Source organism: Mchenga conophoros, linkage group LG22 (assembly GCF_057382185.1).
Source record: "Mchenga conophoros isolate Kocher_MC1m ecotype Shallow Benthic linkage group LG22, M_conophoros_male_GT1.1, whole genome shotgun sequence".
NCBI classification, from domain to species: Eukaryota; Metazoa; Chordata; class Actinopteri; order Cichliformes; family Cichlidae; genus Mchenga; species Mchenga conophoros.
Genome location: NC_140546.1, coordinates 21,854,869 through 21,863,446, shown reverse-complemented (window position 1 = coordinate 21,863,446; position 8,578 = coordinate 21,854,869). Strand labels below are relative to the sequence as shown.

At 40.3% G+C, this 8,578-nt stretch overlaps 2 protein-coding genes across 4 annotated transcripts; both read right to left on the bottom strand.

Moving 5' to 3' along the window:
- LOC146549436 (lactose-binding lectin l-2-like) lies at window positions 1-6,181 on the bottom strand. Of its 2 annotated transcripts, none has more exons than XM_085263298.1 (3): window positions 6,055-6,181; window positions 2,193-2,357; window positions 1-1,309 (listed from the first exon to the last, which is right to left on the bottom strand). In XM_085263298.1, the coding sequence occupies exons 2-3, from the start codon at window positions 2,278-2,280 to the stop codon at window positions 873-875; spliced, it is 525 nt and encodes a 174-aa protein (XP_085119424.1). In that variant the 5' UTR covers window positions 2,281-2,357; window positions 6,055-6,181; the 3' UTR covers window positions 1-872. The 2 variants fall into 2 exon arrangements, with proteins under 2 accessions (XP_085119424.1, XP_085119423.1); XM_085263297.1 differs by having other exon boundaries at window positions 2,193-2,341.
- Window positions 6,182-7,258: 1,077 nt separating this feature from the next.
- LOC146549435 (galactose-specific lectin nattectin-like) lies at window positions 7,259-8,319 on the bottom strand. 2 transcript variants are annotated; one of them, XM_085262926.1, is made up of 2 exons: window positions 8,121-8,319; window positions 7,259-7,748 (listed from the first exon to the last, which is right to left on the bottom strand). In XM_085262926.1, the coding sequence occupies exons 1-2, from the start codon at window positions 8,206-8,208 to the stop codon at window positions 7,300-7,302; spliced, it is 537 nt and encodes a 178-aa protein (XP_085119052.1). In that variant the 5' UTR covers window positions 8,209-8,319; the 3' UTR covers window positions 7,259-7,299. The 2 variants fall into 2 exon arrangements, with proteins under 2 accessions (XP_085119052.1, XP_085119053.1); XM_085262927.1 differs by having other exon boundaries at window positions 7,259-7,733; window positions 8,121-8,318.
- Window positions 8,320-8,578: the final 259 nt, after the last annotated feature.

Here is an 8,578-nt window from a genome sequence, read left to right as displayed (position 1 = left end):
TTTAGGGTCCCATCATAATTTCTTCAGAAGTAGCTAAGTACTGTATATGATGCCAGTATTTTCCCACATTTTCTAGATACTGTACCAGTACTGGGTGTAAAATGCCATCAAAAAGTCAATTAGTTTTATTCTTTCTCACCTGTCTTTCTATCTCCTTTCACTTTTTAAAGGTTGCCATGTTAGAAAAAATATTTTGCCCTGCCATGCTGTTTATTGATGTGGCAAATGAATGGTTTATGAAAATATATCTAAATCTGTCATCAGTAATCAGTAATGATCATGTCTCACCTCTAGTCTTCTCTGTCTTAATTTCAGGTTTTCACCATGTGTAGATAGTTCAGGAGGTTAACTCGACCAAGCAGTCTACTTTCGGGTACTGTTTAGAATACCAGAATAGGAGGATGGTGTAGGTTTAAGTTTAAGATACATATATACCAACAAGACAGTGTACATCACTGTGACAACAGCGTTTGTTTTCATTCAAAGGATTTATGGTTTTTCCTATAATACCTGGTGGGCCGGTCTCTAGTCAAAATGCCTGGGCCGATTTTTTGTGCAGTCCAGCCCTGGTAACTGCTGTCGCAGGGCATGTGCTTACATGTTTTGTCACATGCCTCGCAACCCCAGAGACACACAGTGGATTTACTGATTATGAATTTTCATTATAACTTTTCATTCCTTTTAATTTAGAGCAGTGTTAATAACTTATGTACCAACAAAAGTCTTTGCGATGAGTAAATATCCCCTTGCCAGATGCCAATTGTTGATTCCAGATTCATGAAAATCAAGTTTCTAGAAATTTTGTGACTTTTGCAAAAACGCATAAAGACAGATAGCATAAACAGTGAAGGTTTACATGTACAGTTCAGTTTCTAAGGGCAGTTTATCCGTGTTGCACAAACAGAAGGTAAATTGAGAGAACACTGGTGATCATTCCACTTATTTAAGTCACCGATACTGTGAACACAGTGTTCAGTTTTTCCTCCAAGTCCGTTGTTTGGCTCACCAGCATTCCAGTGGGTGAAACTCACTGCACAACCATCAGACCACATCCATCTGCCTTCTTTATGGAGGTCACTCAGTCCAATCCAGGTGTATCGCTGAGCATGGTCAAAGTTCTTAATTAATGATTTAACAAACTCTTCTTCCTCCTGGCTGTAGATAGACACCAGGTTGGCTCGCTGTGACACACAGTAGAGCTCTGCATCAGCCCAGCTCATGTGTGTGGCCACATATTTGTAGCAGCGGCCATTGAAGCTGTACCAGAACAGGGGACAGCTTCCACGCAGTAGTTTAACTCTGTGGTCATCTGAAGAAGACACAGCTGTCAGAACTTAATGAAAAACAAACAATAACTGTTTTTGTCAGTATAGCTGAATTTTTTTTTTTGATGTACCCACTAAAGAATATGAGAAAAGCACATCTGCATAGTTGACAGTGAAAGTTAAAACGTGGAGATAAGTAAGTTGCTTTTTTATGTTTACAAGCAGGTCTTTATCATAACTCTACAGTATAGTAGGACCCATCTGACATGGAGAAAAAATATATGTTACAATGAAACACCAAGAATTTTGAATCGCTGACTGCTGAAACAGACACAGATGAAAATTTTAGTGTTTGACTAAAATCAAACTAAAGCCAGAAATAAAAAATCAAATTCCAAACACTTGAAGAAATGTTGTTTGTTTTTTGATGTATAATTTATATTTATTGTATCATAAAGGCGTCGTCAGCACAATGACTAATCAAACAGGACAGGTCAGAGCTCTAACAGGTAAAAACTCCTGAACTCCTGAAAGGTAGAAGCTAACACAGTTAAGCATCAAAAGGAAAATATGATTTCCATCCACTTAACCTGAAGTGTTGACAGATGGAGATTATTTATAGTGACAAAGTCAAAGATGAAAGTTGAAATACACAGAGAGCAAAGTGGCTCTTGTGTTTATTAGCAGGTCTTTATCATAACTCTATGATTTAGGAGAAACCATCTGGTATGGGAAGAAAAAAAATCCATATTATAATCCTGCAATAATCATTTTTGTATCACAGTATCTGCTGAAACAAAAAACATCAGAAACATAAAAAAACATATTCTTGGAGTGTTTAACTAAAAGGTGCTAAAATTACAAAAAAAACATAAATAAAGGTCAAAGTAAATAAAGAAAAGATTAGCCAGAGTACAGGACAGTTACCACATTGTAGCGTCACTTCATTGCCATCAGAAGGAGACTCAGAAGGAGCACCCAGAGCCAGACTGAACAAGAAGAGGAGCAAGATCATGTTGGAGCTTTAAGTCTCAAAGTGTGATGAGGAGCTGCTGAAGCTTCTTTGTACAGGATTCCTGCAGAGAGTTAAAGCTGCTTTCTTTTATAGCTGCCTGAGAGGGTGTTTTCACTGATCAATGTGATATCATTGGCCAAATGGAACAAAACTCTCCACTGTAAACATCACTAACACCGGGCAGTAAAGACCATCAGATTCTAAGAAAATTAATAATTGCTAAACAGCCACGTCCTCCTGGCAGACTCAGAGGAATGTGACTGTTTTTGCTGTAATTCTGCATTTATGATGTGATCAAAGGCCTTTTCAGCATAATGATTAAACAAACAGGAAAGCTTGTAGTAACAGAATGATAATAAACAAAGACAGAACAAATTCTCAACATTAAAGAGGACTCAGCACCCAGAGTCACCCAAAGAAGAAGAGGAGCAAGATCATGTTGGAGCTTTAAGTCTCAAAGATGATGAGGAGCTGCTGAAGCTTCTTCCTACAGGATGTTCAGATTCCTGCAGAGAGTTGGAGCTGCTTTCTTTTATAGCTGCCTGAGAGGGTGTTTTCACTGCTGGTGTGACATCACTGGCCAGATTGACCAAAACGCTCAACTGTACACAAAACTAAACATAAGCCAGAAAAAAAATCAAATTCCAAAGACATGAAGAAATATTGTTTGTTTTTTGATGTATAATTTATATTTATTGTACCATAAAGGTGTTATCAGCACAATGAGTAATCAAACCAGAGCGTTCTCACTCCCGAGGCGTAACATGTCGACGTTTTGTCACGTCCCGCGTTTTGTCACATCTCCTTTTGCGTCCTGAGGAACGCGAAAGGAGACCTTCGGCGTTCTTATGGTACGCGGCGGGTTATGGCTGGAATCCAGTGCAATGACACTCCCGCGGGAGTAGACGTTCCAGCCCTGTATTCCAGCCCTAAACCTAACCTTATCCCTAGCCCTGACCATAACCTTATTCCTGACCTTAACCAGGACTTTAATGATGTTAAATAGCGTGTTTCTAAGCGATTTGAAGAAAAAGAGCGAACATGTGTAGATTCATACCAGACGGTTCTCATATTTCCTGTTTTTTCCGAGGTCGTCATTTAGGAACGTGGTGGGTAGGCGAAAACGTAATATGGTGACGATTTGTTGCCTAGTGTAAAATGTTACGCTTTGGGAGTGAGAACGGGTTGATCAAACAGGACAGGTCAGCCCAGCACAGTTCATTAGTATAAACTAGTTTAGCCTGAACAAAACTGCCTGTTGTAGTATTTTCATGCAACCTCTGAATAACAAAAAATTTCATTTGTTTCTTCAGTTTGTTTTTCAAGGCATTTCAGAAGAACATAGTTCAGCAGCACAGATAAGCGAGCCGTCAGATGTCTTTATTTTCTTGTTGCTCTATTAGTGAACTCAACACCAGACTGCAGTACATGATAATTTAACTGATTCCCAGTAACACACATTCATCTGCCTATCAGATTTAACTGCTCATTAATCGAAGGAACCAGAATACAGTTCAGGATCCTTCCAGCCCACTTTAACTCCTGGTTATGGTTAAAGACTCTCTTTCCACCTCCAGAGTCTCCGATATTGGGTGTAAATCTATTGCTCTAATGCTCTTAAGAAAAAAAAAAGAAAAGATAAGAAAGAATCCATAGATGCACGTATATAAAATAATAATAATTATAACTACAGAAGTTAATTAGTTAAATGAGAGAAAGTCACTGGGAATATTTAACATAACCTTGAAAAGGCCATAGTTGGACATCTGTTGTATTATAAAAGGCATTATCAGCATAATGATTAATCACACTTACAGGTCAGAGGTAGAACAATAACCTACATAGCAAAATTGGTATGGCCCAGATCTGGCCCACACAATGTGCTTACACATGGCCCACATACCGCAAAGAATGACGGCCCTTTGGTGGCCCACACATGGGCCAGTTGCAGACACACTGGTGGTACTTTGCTGGCCCATGTGTGGCTTACCAATGGCAAACCTGGTTTGGACCAGGCCGCATTCACCCAATCAGACACTTTCTCTTAACTGAGTGCTTCCTAACTACATACACATTAACACTCACACTCTCGACATGGAGACTGGAGAAGCCAGGGATCGAATCATTAACCTTCCGATCAATAGGTGAGCTGCTCTACCACCTGAGCTACAGCCACCCACTGGCAAAGGTAAGTAAACCCTCACTAGATTTTGGGATAAAGTGTAAACTCACAAACCTGTCAAACCTGAATTTGAAACATTGGCTACCATAGAAGTATAGTATTGCAACATGGCATTTGGATCTTCTAACTAAAATAGAAAAATAGGAACATAAATAGTGCATCATTGCCAGACCTGGCCCATATCTGGTTGACATACACCCTGCCATGACACCAGTCAGTCAGAAGTGCCAGCTTGATGCCAGATCTGGGCCAGACCTGTTTTCTATGACCCTGGGCCACATAAACTAAACCACAATCGAGCCAGATGTGGCATACCATGACATAGACGGTGCCATCTATGCCAGGCCTGGCCCATATCTGGATGACATATGTCTTGTCATGCCAGAAGTCAGTCAGCAGTGCCGGCTTGATACCAGATCCGGGCCATACCTGCTTGCTATGTGGGAAGAGAAAAGGAGAAACTGCTGAGCTGCTCCAGTAAACAAAGACTGAATAAACCCCCCTCCTCCTCTCCATGCAAGAAGATTCCTTCCTTCCTTTCAGAGAACCCACTTCTACACTTCTCAAAATAAACAAATTAAACAAAATAAAATTTATGCTAGCAGTGAAGAATCACATGTATAAGTAATTTCAATGTCACAATCATCAGTTCCTAAAGATTATCTGCTAATCTGTCAATTTAGGAAGCATGAATCTTGTGAATCCATTTCACATGACTTTGGCGCAAATGAAATTGACAACTGGAAAAAGATCATCGAGGAGTGATTTTACAAACCGTTGCTCTCTTCTTGTCCCTTCCCTTGTCCCAGAGGGCATCCTAGAACAGAGCTGGCCCTTCGGATCACCCTGTCTCTGCTGGGGACAGGAAGAGACTGAACAGGGTGATCCGAAGGGCCAGCTCTGTTCTAGGATGCCCTCTGGACCCAGTGGAGGTGGTGAGTGACAGGAGAATGGCGGCTAAGCTGTCATCCCTGTTGGACAACGTCTCCCACCCCATGCAGCAGACTGTGACAGCACTGAGCAGCTCCTTCAGTGGGAGACTGCGGCACCCACGGTGTGGGACGGAGAGATTTCGCAGGTCTTTCCTCCCCACTGCTGTCAGACTCCACAATAAAGACTTTAACTGAACAAACACACACATCCACACATGTGCAATAACACTAGGTGCAATGATCTTTTCTGGCATCGTTGTATTTTTACTCAGTTGTATATAGCATTCGTATTCTATTTTTGTCTTATTGTATATTTTTGTTCTGTTTTATTCTACTGTATATAGTATATTATTTTATTCTATTCTGTACAGCTGTGTACTGTATTTGTTCTTGTTGTGTTCTGGTTTTTGCGTCATGGCTTTTGCACTGTCCACTTCCTGCTGTGACAAAACAAATTTCCCACGTGTGGGACTAATAAAGGTTATCTTATCTTATCTTATCTTATCTTATCTTATCTTATCTTACTGATTTTCTCTAGTTTTGCTTTTAATTTTGGAGTCTTTATCACTACTGGCAGCTACAGTGGCTAACAGTGGCTAAAAGCCCATTTAGGTTGCAAAAGTAGACCAGTTGCTGTACACATACCATAAGTTTGCATACCGTAGGTAAGTGGTCCTCTTTGTATGTTTCCTGAAGAACAGTCAAACCTCTTCTTTGGATGTTAGCTTTACAGGCTGTGGCTGTAGACACTCACTGCTGTACCTCTCTCCTCACCTCCTCAGTGATATACTTCTCTGTGTGTGTTTTGGGATAAAGCCAAACAACAGATCCTAACTAGATTTTTCCATTTGTTTCCTTTTGTAATACTTAGTGTTTGTCAACTACTACAGATGAAATGTGGTAACTGATGTCTCGTAACCCCAGAGATACACAATGGAGGCACTGATCATGAATTTTCATTTATAGCTTTTCATTCCTTTTTACTTTAGAGCAGTTTTTAACCATTTATCTTTGCTTTCGTCTTTGCTTTCGTAAATTTTGACATTGAAACGATGAGTAAATATTCCCTTTGAGTGCAGCTGCCAGTGGTTGTTTCCACATTTATGAAAATCGACGTCCGTGGAATTTTGTGACTTTTGCAAAAACACACTAAAGACAGACAGCATCAACAGTGCAGGGAAAATGTAAATTGTAGTTTCTGAGTGCAGTTTATCCATACTGCACAAACAGAAGGTAAAATGGCAGAACATGGGCAGTCATTCCACTTCTTTGCATCAGTTATTTGGTTGTCCTGCATCCCAGTAGACAAAATCTACTGCACAACCATCAGACCACATCCAGCTGCCTTCTTTATGGAGGTCAGTAAGGTTTTGAGGAAAAAAACTTTTTTTTTATAACACAATCTTTAAAGGGTGTTTAAAAGATTTTATTTATTCATCTCGGAGTTGAAGTGATTGACTGTTCATGTAAATGGACTGGTTCTTACAGAACACTTTACACAACTTGTTTATTCACCCAATCACACAAGCACTTTTTCCTAAGTTGTTACTAACTAACATTCACACCGCATTCACAGTCTGATGGATACATCAGAGAGCAACATGGGGTTAGTATCTTGCCCAAGAATATTTGACATGTAGACTGGAGCAGACTAGGATTGAACCACCAACCTTCCAGTTAGTAGGTGACCTGAGCTACAGCTAACAAAACATTTGTCATGTTTCTACAAATATGGAAAATCTATTGTTAAAATCAATTCTGGGAAGATCAGTGAGGAGGTGCATTTTCTGCATTCATCCCATCTCTAAAGTATTAAATGTGTGCTGATGAAACATGCAAGCGCATGTCTGTGACACCAGATACGTGCTTGAATGTTTTTTCATGGGCCCTGTAACCCCAGAGTTTCTAAGGGCAGGTTATCTGCGTTGCACAAACAGAAGCTAAATTGACAGAACATGTGTTATCATTCCACTTCTTTGCTTCAAACACGTTAGTGTGACCACAGTGTTCAGTTGTTCCTGCGTTGTCTGGTTGTCCTGCATCCCAGTAGGTGAAACTCACAGCGCAACCATCAGACCACATCCATCTGCCTTCTTTATGGATGTCACTGAGTCCAATCCAGGTCCATCCCTCAGCATGGTCAAAGTTCTTAATTAATGATTTAACAAACTCCTCTTCCTCCCTGCTGTGGATAGAAACCAGGTTGGCTCGCTGTGACACACAGTAGAGCTCTGCATCAGCCCAGCTCATCTGTGTGGCCACATATTTGTAGCAGCGGCCATTGAAACTGTACCAGAACAGGGGACAGCTTCCACGCAGTAGTTGAACTCTGTGGTCATCTGAAGAAGACACAGCTGTCAGAACAACAATAAATGAAATGAAAAACAAACAATAACTGTTTTTGTCAGTGTGACTGACATTTTTCTTTGATCTAACCTCTGAAGAATATCAGAAAAGCATGTCTGCACAGCTGACATGGTGAAAGTTAAAACATGCAGTGAAGTAAGCTGCTCTTATTATGTTTACAGGCAGGACTTTATCATAATTATACAGTATAGTAGAACCCAGCTGACATGCAGAAAAAAATCTATGTGTTTGACTAAAATGTAATTAAGATAATAAAAACCCACACACACACACACACACACACACACACACACACACACACACACACACAAAGCTGAAATAAAGGAGGGGAGGGAAGATTTAGAATATGGGATGGTTACCAAGTTGTAGCTTCACTTCACTTCCATCAGAAGGAGTCTCAGAAGGAGCACCCAGAGCCAGACTGAACAAGAAGAGGAGCAAGATCATGTTGGAGCTTTAAGTCTCAACCTTTGATGAAGAGCTGCTGAAGCTTCTTTGTACGGGATTCCTGCACAGAGTGGGAGCTGCTTTCTTTTATTGCTGTCTGAGAGGGAGTTTTCAAACTAAACACAAACCAGAAAAAAAAAGATCAAATTCCAAAAACAGGAACAAATGTTGTTTGTTTTTTTGCTGTGTGATTTGTATGTATTGCACCATAAAGGCGTTATCAGCAGAATGACTAATCAAACAGGACAGGTCAGAGCTCTAACAGGTAAAAACTCCTGAGTTGCTCCATTACACAAAGACAGAATGAACTCCACACAATCAAGAGGATCCTCTCTTGAGATATGTGACTGCTGTGGCAGGTCTGATTGGA

Coding starts and splice junctions, on each gene's coding strand:
- LOC146549436 (XM_085263298.1), bottom strand. CDS start 2,280: ATGATCTTGCTCCTCTTCTTGTTCAGTCTGGCTCTGGGTGCTCCTTCT. Junction 1,310..2,192: donor TGAAGTGACGCTACAATGTG/GTAACTGTCCTG, acceptor TGTCTTCTTCAG/ATGACCACAGAGTTAAACTA.
- LOC146549435 (XM_085262926.1), bottom strand. CDS start 8,208: ATGATCTTGCTCCTCTTCTTGTTCAGTCTGGCTCTGGGTGCTCCTTCT. Junction 7,749..8,120: donor TGAAGTGAAGCTACAACTTG/GTAACCATCCCA, acceptor TTGTTCTGACAG/CTGTGTCTTCTTCAGATGAC.